This window comes from Panicum hallii, chromosome 2, assembly GCF_002211085.1.
Source record: "Panicum hallii strain FIL2 chromosome 2, PHallii_v3.1, whole genome shotgun sequence".
Taxonomy (NCBI): domain Eukaryota; kingdom Viridiplantae; phylum Streptophyta; class Magnoliopsida; order Poales; family Poaceae; genus Panicum; species Panicum hallii.
This window is the reverse complement of record NC_038043.1, coordinates 8,914,422-8,934,945: the sequence shown is the minus strand read 5'-3', so window position 1 is coordinate 8,934,945 and position 20,524 is coordinate 8,914,422. Positions and strand designations below refer to the sequence as shown.

At 44.9% G+C, this 20,524-nt stretch overlaps 1 protein-coding gene and 1 pseudogene across 1 annotated transcript; both read left to right on the top strand.

Moving 5' to 3' along the window:
* The first annotated feature begins 878 nt into the window (after positions 1-878).
* On the top strand, positions 879-6,550 carry LOC112879841 (probable cellulose synthase A catalytic subunit 3 [UDP-forming]). Its single transcript, XM_025944256.1, has 14 exons — positions 879-1,174; positions 1,284-1,479; positions 1,579-1,781; positions 1,882-1,984; positions 2,071-2,233; positions 2,673-2,939; positions 3,019-3,364; positions 3,464-3,601; positions 3,713-3,838; positions 3,931-4,143; positions 4,245-4,539; positions 4,631-4,827; positions 4,902-5,252; positions 5,337-6,550. Exons 1-14 carry the CDS (start codon positions 1,094-1,096, stop codon positions 5,919-5,921), a joined length of 3,264 nt encoding a protein of 1,087 aa, XP_025800041.1. The 5' UTR covers positions 879-1,093; the 3' UTR covers positions 5,922-6,550.
* Positions 6,551-14,708: 8,158 nt separating this feature from the next.
* LOC112883282 lies at positions 14,709-19,980 on the top strand (annotated as a pseudogene).
* The last annotated feature ends 544 nt before the right edge of the window (positions 19,981-20,524 follow it).

The window sequence follows — 20,524 nt, the reverse complement described above, 5'->3', positions numbered from 1 at the left end:
CTGCACTGCGGACTGCGTTAGTCGGTAGGATACATCCTCCTGCCAGTGACTAATAACCAACCCGGCCAGCAGTTTTGGGAAGTTTTAGCGGCTGGGATTTTGTTTTATTGCTCCTTTTTTTAGATCACAGGCACCACCGAATACAACCACACACATGCGTTTGCGGAATTGTGCGAGTGGTTTCTTACAGTAGACGTCTTTAGTTTAGTTTAGGGATGAATGCAGACGGTACAAATATTGATTCGGGAGCGCAACAGCTGCCCTTGAGGAGTACGAGGTGTCATTCCTTCTTGCACTTCCGTGCCGATATTCTATTATGAAGTTCGAAAATAATATATTAGTTTAAAATTATTAGAAAAATATTACAGTTCTTTATGAAAATATGCTGCCAATTGCTAGGCGTACTACAAATAGTGTCTGGCCTTTTCGCACCACATTAATCTCTACTGAAGGAAATCTTCGAAGGAGAAGGGGCATCTTTTCAAGCTTGGTCCTTCAAGTTCAAAGTGCCTTAGTTCGGGTGGTTGTTGTGGTATATTTTCATAGCTGACTACGTACTATTTCGTCATGTGTTTGTCATTGCAGCCAAGTAATCTTTCTCTAGACGTATCATGGCCCATGGCTACGGTTCAAAAACAAAAAACACCATGACAGCTGTGATTTGTGACGCGGCACGCTTTTAATTCCTTTTCTCTCCCAGCTCTTTCTCGCCAAAATTACCTCCCATTTGTTTCAACCCTCGTCCGTTGGTTGGCGCGGCCCTTTCCTCGGCCGCCTTTTCCTTTTCTTTTTCGCCCCCCCGTGGTTTTTTTTCCCCTACTCCCACCGACACTCCCCCGCCCCTTCCTCTGCTCCCCAATTTTTCTTTAAAAATCCCCCGCTCGCTAATCCCCCCCTTCCACCTCCCACCGACGCTGCCGCCGCTGGCACGCATTTCCCTCCTCGTCGTCTTCCTCTTCCTCTTCCTCGGCGCGGCGCGGCGCGGAGCGGAGCCCGGTGAAAACCGCTCGGCGCTCGGATGAGGATCTGCTGCTAGAGCGAGAGGAACCAGCATCCTGCGCCTGCGTCGGCGGCGGAGGGGGAGGAGGAGGCGATGGAGGCGAGCGCCGGGCTGGTGGCCGGCTCCCACAACCGCAACGAGCTCGTCGTCATCCGCCGCGACGGCGATCCCGGGGTACGTGCGCGCTTCAATTCCCCCGGCTGGCGAGCGAGCGAGCGTTACGGCTGCTGATTTTTTTCTTCTCCCGATTGTTTTTGGGTGTGTGTGTGTCTGCACTCTGCAGCCGAAGCCGCTGCGGCAGCCGAACGGGCGAGTGTGCCAGATTTGCGGCGACGACGTCGGCCTCGCTCCCGGCGGGGAGCCCTTCGTGGCCTGCAACGAGTGCGCCTTCCCCGTCTGCCGGGACTGCTACGAGTACGAGCGCCGGGAGGGCACGCAGAACTGCCCCCAGTGCAAGACCCGCTACAAGCGCCTCAAGGGTGAGTGCCCCCAGCCCCGTCCACCGAAATGCAGCTCCGGCAGGCGGCGAATTCTCCACTCTTTAGCTTCGATTGCCTCACTGAATTTCCATTTTGCAGGCTGCGCGCGCGTGCCCGGGGATGAGGAAGAGGACGGCGTCGACGACCTGGAGAACGAGTTCAACTGGGACGGCAACGAGTCGCAGTATGGCGCCGAGTCACTCCATGGCCACATGACCTACGGCCGTGGAGGCGACCTTAACGGCGTCCAGCAGCCTTTCCAACTGAACCCGAATGTCCCCCTCCTCACCAACGGGCAGATGGTACCGCTGAATCAGAGTGTTGCTGATACTTTGTTGAACCTGAATCATCGGGCTCTTGTTGTACCAGTTGCTCAATGCCTTGTTTCTGGTGCGCTTGCAGATGGATGACATCCCGCCGGAGCAGCACGCGCTGGTCCCGTCTTTCATGGGCGGTGGGGGCAAGAGGATCCACCCACTTCCGTATGCGGATCCCAGTTTACCTGGTGCGTGTTTGGATGATCATCAACCAGAATTCAGTTGCGATGATGGTGTTCTGAACACAGTCAATTAATGGTCCTTGTGTTTGCAGTGCAACCAAGGTCCATGGACCCATCCAAGGATCTTGCTGCGTATGGATATGGTAGTGTTGCTTGGAAGGAGAGGATGGAGAGCTGGAAGCAGAAGCAGGAGAGGATGCACCAGATGAGGAATGATGGCGGTGGTGAGGATGGTGGTGATGATGATCTTCCACTGTATGACTCTCAATGCTTGTTTGACCTCTGTTTTGTTCCTCTCTAACGCAATGCTATTTGGTTGCATGTATTTGTCCAACTTAGTTTCCATCCATGGTCCATGCTCAGTTCAGGATATCTTTTTTTTTATCTTGTCATAATTATCATTGACAAAGCACAACGATAGAAGTAACTCTACCAATTTTCTTAGTAAATTGAAAGAAACTGATGAATTTGTACTTTTCAGTTTTACATTTGTTTACATTAATGAAAGATGGTATTGCACGATTGATCAGTGTAGTATGTGCTCTGTGAATTTTTAATGCGTTTGTCTGCTTGTCTCTTTTACTGCACGTCACTTTCCATTGGGTATTTAACATAGCAGATCTTCACTTCTGTTTTGCTATGTGTTACTAGACCCAAGTACTAATGTTAGCTGATTTCTTTCTTTCTTTACCAGAATGGATGAATCAAGACAACCGCTGTCCAGGAAAATTCCGATTCCATCAAGCCAGATTAATCCATATAGGATGATTATCATTATTCGGCTTGTGGTTTTGGGGTTCTTCTTCCACTATCGAGTGATGCATCCGGTGAACGATGCATTTGCTTTGTGGCTCATATCTGTTATCTGTGAAATTTGGTTTGCCATGTCTTGGATCCTTGATCAATTCCCAAAATGGTTCCCTATTGAGAGAGAGACATACTTAGACCGGCTGTCATTGAGGTTGGTTGCTGTTGCCATCTAGTAATATTTGCCTTCTTCTTCGTTGTGTTGTTATTTGACTAATTGCTTGTCTGGATAGGTTCGACAAGGAAGGCCAGCCATCTCAACTTGCTCCAATTGATTTCTTTGTCAGTACAGTCGATCCATTAAAGGAACCTCCTTTGGTCACAGCAAATACTGTTCTATCTATCCTTGCGGTGGATTATCCAGTTGATAAGGTTTCTTGCTATGTTTCTGATGATGGTGCTGCAATGCTAACATTTGAAGCGTTGTCTGAAACGTCTGAATTTGCAAAGAAATGGGTTCCTTTCTGCAAAAGGTTCAATATTGAACCTCGTGCTCCAGAGTGGTACTTCCAACAGAAAATAGACTACTTGAAAGACAAGGTGGCAGCAAGCTTTGTTGGGGAGAGGAGAGCAATGAAGGTGCCTTATTTATCCTCTTTATTAGTATGCTGCTTTGGTACCTTTTGCTAGGAGTATGTTGATAAACTACGAAACTAAGCTTTGATTTTTTTTTTCCAGAGAGAGTATGAGGAATTCAAGGTCAGAATCAATGCCTTGGTTGCTAAAGCCCAGAAAGTTCCTGAAGAAGGATGGACAATGCAAGATGGGACCCCCTGGCCTGGGAACAACGTTCGTGATCATCCTGGAATGATTCAGGTAAGCCTTATGGTTTGTTGCTATGAAATACTTTACTTATAATGGCATGCTATGACCGTCTATTTATTTTTCTTCTCACTTTTAAAAAGTTAAAATTTTCTGTACAAATAGGTCTTCCTTGGCCAAAGTGGAGGTCTTGATTGTGAGGGAAATGAGCTACCACGGTTGGTTTATGTTTCAAGAGAAAAACGACCAGGCTATAACCATCATAAGAAAGCTGGTGCTATGAATGCATTGGTAATTATTACCTCGAATCATTTATTTCTCTGTCTTCTATAATTTATGGGGTGCAATTGTATTTGAATTGCTTTTATTTCTCTGTATCACAGGTTCGAGTCTCTGCTGTACTATCAAATGCTCCCTATTTGTTGAACTTGGATTGTGATCACTACATCAACAACAGTAAGGCTATAAAGGAAGCAATGTGTTTTATGATGGATCCTTTACTGGGAAAGAAGGTGTGCTATGTGCAGTTCCCTCAAAGATTTGATGGGATTGATCGCCATGACCGATATGCTAACAGGAATGTCGTCTTTTTCGATGTAAGATTTGGCATTCAGATATCTGAGATGTTCTGTTGTCTACATGATCATTTCCCTTGATGATTTTTTTAAAAAAAATTGCTAAAATTTGTGGTGTGCAGATCAATATGAAAGGTTTGGATGGTATTCAAGGCCCAATCTATGTCGGTACTGGATGTGTATTTAGAAGGCAGGCACTATATGGTTATGATGCCCCTAAAACAAAAAAGCCACCATCAAGGACTTGCAATTGCTGGCCAAAGTGGTGCTTTTGCTGTTGCTGCTGTGGTAACAGAAAGCACAAGAAGAAGACTACCAAACCTAAAACCGAGAAGAAGAAAAGATTATTATTTTTCAAGAAAGAAGAAAATCAATCCCCTGCATATGCTCTTGGTGAGATTGATGAAGGTGCTCCAGGTAACCATGAACTTCAAAGAAACACTTGAATTATTCTTAGAGCTACATCTTCATTGCAATTGCATATATAACCTTACACTGTTGCCTTTAGGTGCTGAAAATGAAAAGGCTGGTATTGTAAATCAACAAAAATTAGAAAAGAAATTTGGTCAGTCTTCTGTTTTTGTCACATCCACACTTCTTGAGAATGGAGGGACCTTGAAGAGTGCAAGTCCAGCTTCTCTTTTGAAAGAGGCCATACATGTCATTAGTTGTGGTTATGAAGACAAGACCGACTGGGGAAAAGAGGTAAAGTCTAGAGCTTTGTGGTTGGTTGTTATTGGTTGATGAGTCACAAAGTGAATCATATATTTTTTTTTCAGATTGGCTGGATCTATGGATCAGTTACAGAAGATATTCTAACTGGCTTCAAGATGCATTGTCATGGTTGGCGGTCAATTTACTGCGTACCTAAACGACCTGCATTCAAAGGTTCTGCGCCTCTGAATCTTTCAGATCGTCTTCACCAGGTTCTTCGGTGGGCTCTTGGGTCTATTGAAATTTTCTTCAGCAACCATTGCCCTCTTTGGTATGGGTATGGTGGTGGTTTGAAATTTTTGGAAAGATTTTCCTACATCAACTCCATCGTATATCCTTGGACGTCTATTCCTCTCTTGGCTTACTGTACATTGCCTGCCATCTGTTTGCTGACGGGAAAATTTATCACTCCAGAGGTAAAAGCTTATTCTACTATAAATTTGTATAGTGTGGAACTATGGAATACATGAACCTTACCGTTACTGTTTCATCTGCTGCAGCTAAACAATGTTGCCAGCCTCTGGTTCATGTCACTTTTTATCTGCATCTTTGCTACAAGCATCCTAGAAATGAGATGGAGTGGTGTTGGCATTGATGATTGGTGGAGGAATGAGCAGTTTTGGGTCATTGGAGGTGTGTCCTCACACCTTTTCGCTGTGTTCCAAGGACTTCTCAAGGTCATAGCTGGTGTGGATACAAGCTTCACTGTGACATCAAAGGGTGGTGACGATGAAGAGTTCTCAGAGCTATATACATTCAAGTGGACAACCTTACTGATACCTCCCACCACTCTGCTCTTGTTGAACTTTATTGGTGTGGTTGCTGGTGTCTCAAATGCTATCAACAACGGATATGAATCATGGGGCCCTCTATTCGGGAAGCTCTTCTTTGCATTCTGGGTGATTGTCCATCTGTATCCGTTCCTGAAAGGTTTGGTTGGAAGGCAAAACAGGACACCAACAATTGTCATTGTCTGGTCCATTCTACTGGCTTCAATCTTCTCACTCCTTTGGGTCCGGATTGATCCTTTCCTAGCAAAGAATGATGGCCCGCTTCTTGAGGAGTGTGGCTTGGATTGCAACTAGGAGTTCAGCATATCAGCTCCTGCAGCACCGAATGCCTGAAAAAAACCATTTACAATGTCCCCTCTGTGTAGATAGAGACATGAAATGTCTCGTTTCTTTTGATCCATGGTGGTAGCTCAGCCTCATGCCTTGAGATATACTGGGGAGAATAGAGGCTGCGGCAGTCCTTGTGCAGTTGGGCCGTGGAATACAACATCTGCAAAGTGTTTGATTGTTCAGCATTCTTTATTACTTGGGCGCAAAATTGATCGGGTGAGAGCCGAAGAGCAAGGTGTCTGATTCTGCACTGCTCCCGTTCGTTGTACAAACTTGGTTCTGAATAAGGCAGGCGGGGAATGCATCTGCTAGTGGAATAGAGCAACATGCACAGTATTTATGCGGCGAGTCGTGTGTGCCTTCCCATTGAAAGGGCTTGCTCATTACATGTTCGTCTATACTAGAAAAACAGAATTTTAGTGTTATTAGTTTCTATAGTTGAAAGTGTGTAAACTGTAAATGCGCGTTTTCTTTTGGTCTGTGTACTGTAATCGTGGCACTGGTGGCATTTCGTCATAGAAGAAAGAAAGGCTGTAAAAAAGAATGTGACTGGATTACAAACAATATATTGCCGGAATCTCTGCTTACTGAAAGAGAGAGAGAGGGTATATTTCGTGGTGCCAGGAGAACAGATGCAACGTTGATATCGCGATCACGAAAGCGTACTGTTGCTGGTCATTTTCCTTAGGAAAGCATTATTTTCATTGTTACAGCAGGCTCCTGCAGTCAGGATGCAAGTGGTTGAAATTGGGTCAACCAGTGAACCCGTGAAGATTATTTTGGAGTTTTGTGTTACACTGACCCATTACGATTGTTACCCAAATGACCCAATGGGTTACCCAAAATAGCAAAGTTTGGTGATTCAATGCATGCACCAAAACCATGCCCGTCGCTGTTACCAGCCGGCCGGCGCCCGTCGGAGCTGCTGGAGAGAAGCAGAGGGGCCGCCCTTCGTCTTGGAGCTGCACCTCGTCGAGGAACTCTGCTGGTCCACTGCTGGTAGCAATGCCGCGGCCGTCGTCCTCCGACCACCCGGGCGACTCCCCAGCAGTAGGAAGAGATGGCAAAGGAGAAGCCGCAGCATCAGCAGCAGGCAAGCAGACTCCTACTCTCGAAGATGCTCCGCGGCAAGGCATCGAACCAATAGAAGCTCGCCGCGCTGCAGATCTGTAGTTCTCTGTCTCCTTCAAGATGGTGGCCAACAACCCGCTGCTCGCCCTTGGTATTTTATTCGATGACGTGCCCTCAAATTCTTCTTTCATCGGAGGCCATGGAGGAGGATGCTGGGGAACGAGTGGGGACTACAGCTCCAGGAAGCAGCGCGCGGGGGTCTCCGCCCAGGAGGAGGTGACGCCACGACGGCGGGGAGACGGTGCTTGGAGGGGAACGAGGCAACGAGCGGCGGGGAGACGGCTGCCTGAGGATGGTGAGATGGCAACCGATGCAGTAGCTGGCAATGCCTGTGCCACCGCTCGAGCTCGGATTGGGTTACCCGATGACCCAGAGTGTACACTACTTTACACTAGAGTTTAGTGGGTCGATCCAATAGATATTTACATAAGAATTTTTATTTCGGGTAGTGGGTCATTAGGTCGACCTAGAGAAATCTGCGATCCTGCAATCTCATCTTCCGCCCAGCCAGAACCAGCGCCGGCGGCCGGCGGTCCGGCGACGTGACCACCGGACCAGATTCCTGCCCGGCCTTTACCATACACGACTACACGAGACTTGGATTGTGTTGGGCTGTGCGTATGTTGGGCCGAAACTGATTACCCGGCCTGTTTTGTTGCGTTCCGTTGTGTGTGTGCGCGCGCGGTGCCAAAAATTATGGCCCGGCCCAATAATTAGATAGGTACGCATTCGCGAGTCAGTGTACATGCTTAGACGAATATTGAATATTTAATGTTTGTGCTAATTAAAGATATATAGCAGCATTGGGATGATTATTTACATAGATTTTAATTTAAGAATAGAATGTTAGCAGTAATGTTTTGGTTTAGAGGAAAAATAAGTAGTTGGACGTAGGTATCTAATGTCAGATCCTGTGGCTGTATTAGCAGGGATGAGTTCAGAAGTAGTGAATATCAGAGTTCATCATGGCAATGTATTCATCACATATTGTGTTGTGACTCTAGGGTAGACTTAAGTCACTTTCAATATGTGGATACAAGTTCTGCAATCCGTTACAGATGCGACATGTGGATGTTTTGGGTTGATTCTTGGTTGTATAACTATATTCAAGTGAACCCATTGCACTGGAAGTTGAAAGTTAGTGGTGTAGTCCCAAGGAAACGTGAGCATGGCTGGTGGTGGGAACTATACGAGATGAGGAACTCGAAGTGATGGCGTGCATTATGGACATTGCTCTATACAAATTTAAATTCCCTCTTGTGGTGCTTGTTCAGCAAGAAATGGCTAATAGCACTAAAGGGGAAACATGCATGAGCCATGGAGTTGATGAAACAAAGGAAGTGGCTGAAACTGAGTGGATCCATGAAAATATTGTTGTTTAGCAGGAGGTGGAGGAGGAGCTGCAGCAGGTGGTCCATGAACAACTTGAGCATAAAGTTGATGATAGTGAAGATGAGGTTGGTGGTGAAATGACTGTTGATCACGACGAATTGGATGATGCAATTGTTGATCAGATGGAGTTGGATGATGAGGAGTACAAAACATTCTTAGAAGGATGAGATGATAGTTTTTTTTTTGAAAATGAAACTACCATCCCAGTAGAATGGAATAACTTTGCAATGCATGGACTCACCGTTAATGATAGGCACGATAGTAATTGGGTGTATGATCGAGTGGAGATCACAAAAGGCTAGCTGTTTTATGATAAGGTGCATCTGTAGCTTGCAGAGGTGGGCTTTCTCAGAGAAGAAACCATTTAAGGTGGTAATTTCCAACCCGAGCACATACTGTGTGAAGTGTCTCTCCCATAGATGTCCATGGCGGGTTCACGGCTTTCTGCCAAGGGTGAGAGTAACTTTGTGGTTTCTATCATTGTTGGGAATTCGTGTAAGCTTACTAGAATGATTGTCAAGCACAAGAACATGATAGCAGAAATTGTGAAAAAGAGCTCCATGTCCCTATTCCAGATTATGCTTGCTATATCTAATAGGTGCACATATGAAATATCATATGATATAGCATGGCGAGCGAAGCAGAAGGCGTTAGAGTGGAGGTTTGGATACTTCGGTGTGCCTTCTGGTCCTTTGGGTGCATGATTGAAGCTTTCAAACATCGCAGACCAATACTTTATGTCGATGGGACATTTTTGACAGGAATGTATAAAGCGCAGCTACCCATATGCATTGGGATCGATGCTGATGGCAAAGTGGCGCCTCTTACTTTTCTTTTGTCGAATCAGAGAATGCGGATAGCTTGTTGTGGTTTCTTTTTTCATTGATCAAGCAGGCGGTGGTTTTTGAGAGGCCTAACGTGTGCGTGCTCCATGACCGGCATAAGGGAATACTGTCTGCGGTGAAGAAATTGCAGGAGAGCAGGAATGTTGATGTTGCTTGGCCAGATCTGCATGTTGATGGTGCATGAGGCATTTATGGGCAAATTTCTATTCTCAATTCAGAAGCAAGCGGTTAATGGATCTTTTCAAAAAATTGTGCAGATAGAATCAAAGATGTAAGTTTGATTAAATATGGGCTGAGCTCGACAAACTGACTACCAGTCACATGGCGGATGTTCGTAAGAAACCTGTTGTGGCACGTGAAGAGGAACCGCGGGGGTTAGATCCTATTGATGGTGAGCCTACACAAGTCACAAGGAGGAGGAAGGGGGGAAGGTCAGTGAAATGCTTCTATGAGTGGATTAAAAATGAGCCACTTGAGAAATGGGCTTTGATTGCGGATACTGATGGGTCTCGGTATGGCATCATGACAACTAATCTTGCTAAGGTTTACAACTGTGTACTCAAGGCATGCCATTCCCTACCATTAATGGAAATTGTAGAGTGCATTCTTCGAGGAACAATGAGATATCTTCGTAACAGTTTCACCAAGCCTCACTCGTAGTGCAGAATCATCATATGGTTTATTGTAAGGAGATGACCACGATAATCGAGAAAATTAGTACTAAGGATGAGCTATATAGAGTGGAATACATCGGTAACCAAGACTTTGTGTTTGAGGTGACAGTGCTTGAGAAGGTAGGTTTTGGCATCGGTAGTGCTATGGTAACAATGGAATGCCAGCTTTGGCCCGAAACCAACAAATGCGAGTGCACATGCAATAGACTGATGCTTTTACTTATCCCTTGTTCACATGTTTACGCTGCTCGTGGAAAGGATGGAATTGAAGGGACATACGTGTCCTCGTATTATTTGAAGGAGGCAGTTCAAGCTACTTGGAGTGGCGAACTTCGTGGCTGGAGGGCGCTAGCTGATTTTACTAAAGCCCCGCAGAATGGGCCAGATTGGATTCCTGATCCGGAGACGAAGATCAAGCACCCGGGTCGTAGGCAAAGTCGTCGTATTAGAAACAATATGGATGATTCAGAGGCTAGAGGTGCTGACGCAACCCACCCAGGACCAGGCAGAGGAGTCCACCCCACTTGACCCTAGGCATTGTACTTGACACGCACCAGCCCGTCTCACGTTTTCTTCTGATCACCTGGCTAGGAAGCGGGGGAAGCGCTGAAATTAGGGGATGCATTCAGGATTATTCATTGCGTTCTATGTGTTGACTTTGCAGATATGTTATTTGTGACTCATGTATCAGTGCGTGACTCATTTGGTAGTGTGTGACTCTAGGGTGTTCGTGTGTGACTCATATGCGACTGATGTCGTGACGTACATGGATCATGTGTTTGGTTGCATTGGATTCTATTGGTGGTGCCGCCACCCGCCCCGGGCGCGCCACTGCGGCCCCGCCTGCAGCCCCACGCGCCGGAGCTCCTCCTCCTCGCGACGGCACTAGCGCGTTGCCTCCTCCTCCTCGCCCGTGAGCGCGCCGCCGCAGCCCCGCCTCCTGCCCACGCCCGCGGCCCCGCGTGCCGCTCCGTCCCTATGCCCCTCACGAGACGGAGGGCAACGACGTCCAAGTGGGTCGGATTGCTTCGCTCGAATTCAGGGGATCAATTCGACCCGTATCTGAGGGGAATATTCCCCTCAGGGATAGACCCATCCCACGTGAGATTGTAACCAAACGCGGGTCGAAGTGGGTCACCAATAGCCTACAGACTATTATATTCGCAATTCTTCTTTCTCGGCATTTATTTCTGCAATTTTCTATTAAAATAATGTTATTTAAAATATTCTTGTGTTGAGGGAAATTCGCTGGGATGGGCCGGGATACAATACCGTTTGGCTTGCACGCACGCTGGCCGGCCCGGGCATTGAAGCAGGCTCGGCCTGCCAACAACGTGCGGGAGCACGTGCATGCAGCGCGCGCGCCGCAGCAGCAGGAGGCAGAGCGGGAGCGGGAGCGCTCGCACTATCAAGGGTGTTGTAATGTCCGCACAGTATCTGACGTGCAAAAGCTTGTGTTGTTTATTCAATTTTTCTTTGAGGAATCAATTTACTACATTGAAGCTCTTTCGACATCTAGATTTCCGACGTGTCATTTGTGCACAGCGAGTTCAAGGTTCATGGCCCCACTGTTACAGCATCTAGAGCAAAAAAAATGAATGAAGAAGAAGCAAATTTACAATCACAAAAAATATTTTATTTACCTTTACCTTGGCTAAGCGTTCTCATTTGCCAACCGAAATATGACCAACAGGTATGACTGTAACTGGTCATTTTGAAGATGACATAAAGCAAACGCTTCCCATAAATTTTGCTGCCAATTTTGTTTTGCACAGCAAAAATCATTTTGAGATCTAGTTCTAACTTTCTACTTTAAAAATACAGATGTTATGAGAGACATCATCACTTTAGTGTTGTTTTAATGCCACCATTACTAAGAAACTAAAACAACAAAAAGCGACTTTAACTCATGTGCAAACTTGTAAACTCAGCACGTTTAGTTGAGAACTATGTTTTCTACTTTAAAAAATGCCCTGATTGTAGCACGCAGCTTTCCAGTCCGATCTAACCATCCATGTGTCCAAGCGATGTTGAACTGAACCATGAGCCTTCCCGTCCGATCTAGCCATCCATGTGTCCACCATGTTGAACTGAACTAAACACACGAGCATTCGTGATCCACTTCCAAGTCAGTCTCCTCCCCTTACCTCATAATCAGGGGCGAAGCCAGTCGAATACGTTGCCGGGTCATCAACCTTATCGGCTGGGGTCATCAACCTTATCGCCAATCTGAAGCACAAACAACCTGCCTGTTAGTTGAGGCGACGTGCGAGCTCTGCAAACAAGAAGATGAGGACTGCAATCACCTGGTCCTGTCCTGTCCTTTTGCAACACAGGTATGGCAGAAGCTAGCTCGGCATGGAAGTCCAGGGGTGTGCTATGCAGGAGATCTGGACTATTTCCCGTCCGACAACGATCCCGGCACGACACTATGATAGCTTTATTCTTCTAGTGTGTTGGAACCTCTGGAAACACAGAAACGAGGTGGTGTTCAGAGGCCTCCCTGCCTCGCATGAGAGGTTCTCAAACGACTGCAAGGTGGAAGCTCGTGATTGGAGCTATCGATGGGATGTCAACGGACTCTCCCGTCAGCGATGCCTGGTGCTTAGCGTTCTCTAATATGTAATCTCTGTAAAAAACACTAGGCCCAAGTTTTTAAACCCTCTCTGCTGAAGATCCTTTGTAATCTTTTCGGCTTGCAACAATAATGAAAATTTAGAACCTCTGAAAGGGCCGACCTCCGTCCCTGGTCATAACCTCTGCCTGCAACTGCCATGATCCCTTGCACCCCTTCTTCCAACCAATGCCGATGAACAACGGTTGTTCCTAGAGTGCTTTATACTTGGCGACAAATTTTGAACCCTTCAACGATGTCTTAAATTTCAGGATAGAGACATGGAGTGGGTACTTGATAGTACCATGCGCCATAAGGCATGGACATGTACGTTTCGATTTCATGATTTACTGCTCCTGTGTGTCTGCATCAACATCTCGAAGGAGTCTTTCTTCTGACTCTGGGACAGTTATTCGTTCCGTGTCCACACTGATTAGTCATTAGGTTGGTTCGATGTTCACATCATTTCTAGTGAGGTTGCTTTCATGATAAATTCCACTGCGACCAGGTCATTGAGTTGGTTACTACAAATGCATGCAGTATAGTAGTGGTAGCTACTTTATTAGAAAAGTCACCTCCCAGCCAGGTTAGATACTTGCTGAAACAAACGTCCGAAAGTTGCAACTGCCTACACCATAAATATAATCTATACTAGCTAGAATCCAAAAATAATTCGAAATCCGAAATAAGAAATGTTAAAAAAAATTCCAAGTGTGACTGCTGCCCCGGTCTGGTATAAGAGCAAATAAGTTCACACATACTACATATACTAAAGCTCCAAGATTTGGATGTCTTCCAGGAGCCTTGTTACGTACTGTAGCAGTGGACCCATGGTACGGTTCATCTAGGCCTATGTTAACGTTCATGTGCGATCCACACGCTGTCCTGGTGGGCCCATAGTACTGTTCAGCGGGTCCCACAACACTATTTATTTTTTAAAAAAATTATGTCGTTTTTCTTTCCTACTGCTTGAAGAACCATTGTCCATAGACAATATCAAATGTATGCTTTTTTTACGTATAAAAACAGTAGATAAACATTGTATGCTGCATGCACCCATGGCAGCCTTACTACGTTTTGACCTTGTTCCTTCAAATATTGTAAACTTGTAAACTATAATCGAATTATTTATTGTCAATTTGCTCTTTTTATTTTTTATCGAAACTATGAACCAGTGTAGCATAGCGTGTCAATCTCTTAGGTACATCAATCAACTAAATACACTAAATGTGTAAAATCAGCAATTTTCTAAAACAAAAATTGTACAGTGCTTGAAAGACCAATATGATGAAGAAAATTTTATATGAATTTAAAATAGGATGAGTTTTATTTTTTTAATCTGATTCGATTCATCGATGCAATGCTGTTTTGAGCATATATAGCAGAAGGAGCCGTCTCTTTTTCACTATTACTTCAGTTTAACATCTTGATATAGGTGCCCATGGCACGCCAGTCTAGCTATTAGTCAAATATGTGCCAACAAAATTGGTGCAAGTTAATAAGGTACATGAATGTCCACTCAGCAAAAGATAGGTAAAAGGTAGGTAGTCATGACGTCATTGCAGGTCTTTAGATCCATGGGTAATCCTATCTGACATCCCACCTCTTGATCAAATACATGCCAAACTTATCACGTTCATTCACAGAAGAAGTCATTTACAAAGTATATATAGTAACACATTTACATTGCTTGATGCTCGTATTCAAACTTTTTTTAGGAGGCTCAGCGTAGCAAAAGCCTGAATTGACTATGATATACTATGTGTACTATTTACCTGTGTGACCATTATTAAAGTATTCTTAAAATATAAATAACCCTTCCAAGAATCCAATTGCATTTCATTTTGCTTTTGCAAGACATACCACTTTGCAAAAAATCCCCGAGGCATAACCTGGGCACCAACTCAATGACCTGGTCACAATATTATTGTAAAAATATACCTCGTTAATTAATTATAGAACCCATGAGTATGGAAAGGACCTAATAAAGCATCAATGATGTGATATTGGCACCTTCCTGTCCCAGTGTCCAATCGAAAGAAGAAGAGTTCTTCCCGTGAGAACAAGCATGCATGTACACAGGACCAATAAATCTAGAAGTCAAGCAAAAGAACAGGTCCATGGAAAACACTGGTAACCTGTTGAGTATTACTATCTTGTTATTCATGATGGCAAGTCACAAAATGACCAGGCCAATGGCTCGCGCAAACTAAAGCAAAAGCCAAAAGCTTTCCATTCACTGCACCGCGCGAGCAAGTCAGCCAATGTCGGCGGCGGCGCCGTCCCTGCTGCTGTGTACGCTGCTTCTTGCGGTGGCCACGCTAGCGGCCGCCTTGGGGCGGCGCGGATGCCCAACCAAGTGCGGCGACGTCGACGTCCCCTACCCGTTCGGCATCGGCGCCAGCTGCTTCCGCAGCAAGGGCTTCGAGATCTCCTGCGTCAACAACGGCACCATTGGCGGTGCTCCCCTCCGCCACGCACTACACCATCCCGGTGACGAGCCTGTCGGTGGCGCCGCAGCCGGAGTTCAAGGTGATGCTGCCGGTGGCGTACCGGTGCTACAACTCGACCGGCGGCACCGTCGCCGGATTCGACGGGCACGTCGACGTGAACACGCACCGCGTGTACCGCATCTCCGACGCCCGGAACGCGTTCGTGGTGCTCGGCTGCAACACCGGCGCCTACACCAGCAACTCCGTCAGCAACGGCACCGGCCGCTACAACTACCAGTACTACATGGGCTGCTTCGCCTACTGCAGCGGCCCCGGGAGCGCCATGGACGGCAGGTGCGCCAGCGTCGGCTGCTGCCGCGTCGTCATCGCGCCCGGCCTCACCGACAACATCGTCTCCTTTGAGGACTGGCCGCACGACGGCATGGACGTGGAGCGGACCAGCATGCCGGTGTGGCTGGATTGGGCCATCCGCGACGAGAGCGCCCTGACGTGCGCCGCGGCCAGGAACAACACTCGCTACGGCTGCGTTAGTGCGAACAGTGAGTGCGTGGACTCCGCCAATGTGCCTGGCTACTTCTGCAATGCAAGCAAGGGTTCGAGGGCAACCCGTACGAAGAGCCCAGTAAATATATCCTCTCACCCTTCGTTCCTCTGTTCTTTGATTGACAACCTAAACTCTAAATTCTGCAATATTAAAAACTACGCTCACTCTATTCCAAATCTAGATATATATATGATTTTTTATGTTTATATACATAGCAAAAATTATGCATCTAGAAAAGATAAAATGACCTATAATTTGAAATGGAGAGAGTATTACATATTTTTTAAAAATACTGTATTATGCAGTGTAGTAATTTTTTTCTACTTGATATTTATAGTAAGGCAACATTATTATCATAACATTATTACTACTTTTTCCTTCAAGATACCTCATATCTGTTGAATATTATATTTAAAACCACTACAAGTTGTTTCCTAAATATACCGTAAAATATAGTAATTTTATTTATTTACTCCCTACATCCTAAAAAGAGGGTTATATTAGTTTTTTTCCTAATTCAAACCATCTTAAATTTAACGAAGTTTATATAAAAGGTATTTTAAAATAACTGTCATTAAATTCATCTTGAAATAATACTTTTCCCTATAAATTTAGTTAAAGATAAGATAGTTTGACCCAAAAAGTAACACTTTTTTGGAATTACAATGAAGTAACACAAAGAAGTTTTGTTTCTTAAAAATAGTTATTCTTTGTGGAATTTTCTACTGAAACCTACTACTAGGTGCGGTTTAAAGCAATGTACAATTGTAGACAATGATACATAGGGGGTAACTTCATCACGGTTTCCCAACTGCAACAGCCAATTAGTAATGAAATTTGACTCTGAAATTTCCTTTCATTGATTTCACGGAACCTCTTTCTAATGAGATCTTTTACTTTTAGTTAAGTAGTATAACTACCTCAATGTACTAATTTCTGAGATAAATTAACAGATATTGACGAATGCACACACCCTGAGGTGTATCCTTGCTACGGCATTTGCAAGGACACTGAAGGAACTTACCATTGCAAGTGCCCCTCAGGTTACATGACCACCAATGGTGGTGATCCGAAGAAGCAATGTATCAGGAAGTTCCCCATCCAAGCATGGTTTGCCCTAGGTTACACCCCACCCTCCCCCCCTTGATGTTTGAGAAGTTGAAAATTGTTCTTTATGTGTTACTGGATTTCAAGAACTAACATCTAAATGTCTTTGAATGCCTGCAACAAATTTAAAAGATGACTTCACTCCTTTTAACTAATCTAATGAGGTAGTGGTGCCAAAACTACTACAAAAGCACTAGCACCTCTTTCCGATATAAAAGTAGGTTTTTTCAGGGTTTGGAACCAGCAGTAGAAAATCGATAGTAAAACACAGCACTAGCATGGTAGGTTTATTTCTAGGACTAGCAGTGATAGGGTGCTGCAAATATAACAAAACAGTACCATCACCACCTGCGATCATGATCAAGCCACTGCCAATCTCGCCATTCACCCATATAGGGATGGCAACGGGGTGCGATGGGGGCCAGGGAGTGCCCTCCGTCCCTGCCCTAACCCCTGAACTTCTATCCCCACCCCAACCTTGAGATGCATATCGGGGCAAAAGTTAGTCTCGTACCGACCGCGTCGAGGCCCTAAACTCTGTTGGGGATATGTGGGGAATAGCTTCATCATGAGAAATTTTAGTACATGTTCATAAATGTTAGAGGAGGGCTGTTATTGTAACAATGACAACATAGTGATAGGCTCGCAGGAGGGAGGCGACACGAGTCGGAACTCGAAAGCAGATGGTGTTGCAGTAGTGGAGAGGATCCCATAATCATGCTCCAGGGATATAAGCTTCGACTGAATCTCATCAACAAAGATCGTGTCTCTGATGTCATCTGTGATATTGCAAGTTCCTCTCGGTAGATTCAATTATCTCTTTCACTGATGGAGATTAGCAAACGGCTCGTCACCGTGAGGGCTAATGTTCTAATAATCAATTATTAAGTTTAGTTCCACATCGAAAATTGATGGTTGGGGAGCATAATATATAAGGTAGGGGAAACCCTCATCCATTGGACTAGTGTTTTGGGTTGAGTTAAGTCCAAGACCTTGGTCGGTTGGGCCTCTGGTGGACCCGGACCTGGTAGGGAACCAGCTTGTGGGTATAGCGGGCTACATACAAAAGTTGTGAACATTTCCATAGTATCACACGGGTTGTGTATAGCTGGAGAGTTGGACTCGGGTCGGGGCCTGGAACTACATCTTCCGGGAGATCACATGTGCTGTTTGTGATGGAAGAGTTGGGTATGATGTATGACGACGGGGGAGATTGTTAGGTTCAGACCCATATCAAAAGTTCATGGTGGGGCAACATAACATATAAGGTGGGATAACTCTCACCTATCGGATTAGTCTTTTGGGTTGATATAGGCCCTAGACCTTGGTTAGTTGGGTTCCGGTGGACTTGGACATGGTAGGGTATAATGATCACGCCGAATTCTGCTGCACACTCTAACATTTTTAACCTTTTAGTGGAAAAGGTTCATTTTACTTGACGTGAATTTATTTGTTTGAGGCTATAGTTCTGTACAGATGTGCTTGATTACCTAGAAAATACAACTAGACATAATCACATATTCCCTTGGTTCCAAATCATAGGTTGTTTTAACTTTTTTAGATATATAGTTTTTGTTACATATCTAAACATAGCTTATTTAAGTGCATACCAAGTATTACCTAGAAAATCCAAAACAACATATAATTTGACATTGAGGGAGTAAAATTTTAAAGATGCTTAACTTAGTGCTTTCAGTTACTGTTTTTTGTGTCAAGGGAAAACTCAAGGGATTATGCATTTATTAATAAAGTATGTGAATCTTGCAATGGCTATAGGATGCACCGCTAACAAAGCTTCTCACATGGCAGTTTATGCTAATTCACTCATCTTTTTTTCTTTCTTTACCAAATGCAAAGACATAATTTAGCAAAATAATAAAAACAAAAAAGAACCGGCTACTTTAGGTGCCACGAGGTAACATACGGGACAGGGAGCTAGGGAGGGAGGGAGGGAGGGAGGGGGGGGGGGGGGCGCAGGCCTATTTTCAACATTTACCTTATTATAATATGGAAGGCTAATGGGAACTCTTACGTACTTTCCATGATCTTTTGTACGTAGGTATCTGTTCGGGCTTTTTCTTGTTAGCTATTGCTCTCCTGTTCACACTAATGGTGTGCCAGAAAAGAAGGATGGACCAACTTTTCCAAAGGAATGGTGGTTCCGTGCTTGAGAAGGTGGATAACATCAGGATTTTCACCAAGGAGGAGCTCAAGAAAATCACAAAGAACAATTCACATATCCTTCGCAAAGGAGGCTCCGGTTATGTCTATAAGGGGACTCTTGAGGACAGCACAAAATAAGGTGGCAGTGAAGGCATCCATTGAGGTAAGCGAAGCTCTGAAGGAGGATTTCACCAATGAAGTGATCATCCAATCACAAATGATCCACAAGAACATCATCAAGCTCTTGGGTTGCTGCTTAGAGGTTGATGTCCCAATGCTGGTATACGAGTTTGCTCCTAATGGGAACCTCTACGACGTCCTCCATGGCAAAGCCAACCGTCACCTGCCTCTCTCTTTGGACTTGCGTCTAGACATTGCAACTGAATCCGCGGAGGGGTTAAAATACATGCACTCATCCACAAACCATACCATACGACATGGTGATGTTAAGTCAGCCAACATACTTCTGGATGGCAATTTCATGCCTAAGATCTCAGATTTTGGGACGTCCAAGCTGCTAGGAAGAGATGAGGACTTCACGATGTTTGCGGTAGGGAGAATGGGCTATATAGACCCGGTATTCCACCAAACCGGGCTTTTGACACAGAAGAGCGACGTGTACAGCTTTGGAGTTGTTCTCTTGGAGCTTATCTGCAGGAAGCCAACCATATACGATGATCATTGCAGCCTCATCATTGAGTTCCATAGAGTTCTGGCGAAGAGTAACAGTGGAAGGGCAATGTTCGACAAGGATATTTCAGTAACCGAAGAAGATGTGTTTGTCCTGGAAGAAATGGGCAAGCTTGCCGTTGAGTGTCTGAATGAGGAGGTTGAAGACCGACCTGATATGATGGAAGTAGCAGAACAACTTCTGATGCTTAGGAGAGCTAAGAGAGACGGAGAATGGAACTATAGGAGTCCCCATCACTTCGAGTAGAAAAACCAAACTGGATCGAGGAGGTTTCATGACCTACAACATATTACATCAGCCGAGCAAGAAGCTCCACATGCCATCGGTTCCAGTGATCAGCAAAAACCTCCCCAACCTTTAGCAGGGACTAGTGATGTACTATCTTTTCATATATAATAATCACCAGCCTGGTCCATGTGTGTTGCGTGTGGCAAGCTTGTGTTCATTATAAGAAGCGAGTAGTTTGTACTCCTATTGATTTTATGCTTCACATGTCGTTATTGTTGTAATATGTGGATATGGGTGGGACCTTCTTGAACTAATGAGATAATTAATTAACAATTTCACATTTCAAGTTCAAAGATATGGATTCCCACATCTTCAAAATTTTGTGGTCAATTTAAAGTCTCAAAGCTAGCTAAGATTCAGTTGAACTTTCAGTTGCTTTAATTTTCAAGAGTTAAATTTTGAGAGAATTGATGGCTTACAAGGAAAGGGGTAGGCCATTGGTGCATTAGCAGGGGAAGAGTGCGCAGGGTACTTGCCCATTATTAGGTTCTTAGGAACAGGAAATGTGTTACCTTATGGCTATTAGGTAAATCATTGGTAATCACATTTCGAGTTCAAAGATATGCATGATTTCAACGTCAAAATGCTTGAGTTGATGTGGTCAAAGTCTCAAAGCTATGATTCAGTTGATGTGGTCACATGAGACTACAATATTGAAATAATCC

Bases quoted from the DNA above. Each gene is read 5' to 3' on its own strand.
- LOC112879841 (XM_025944256.1), top strand. From the start codon at position 1,094: ATGGAGGCGAGCGCCGGGCTGGTGGCCGGCTCCCACAACCGCAACGAG. The intron at 1,175-1,283 runs GTACGTGCGCGC...TGCACTCTGCAG, and splicing joins GCCGCGACGGCGATCCCGGG to CCGAAGCCGCTGCGGCAGCC. The intron at 4,540-4,630 runs GTAACCATGAAC...TGTTGCCTTTAG, and splicing joins GATTGATGAAGGTGCTCCAG to GTGCTGAAAATGAAAAGGCT.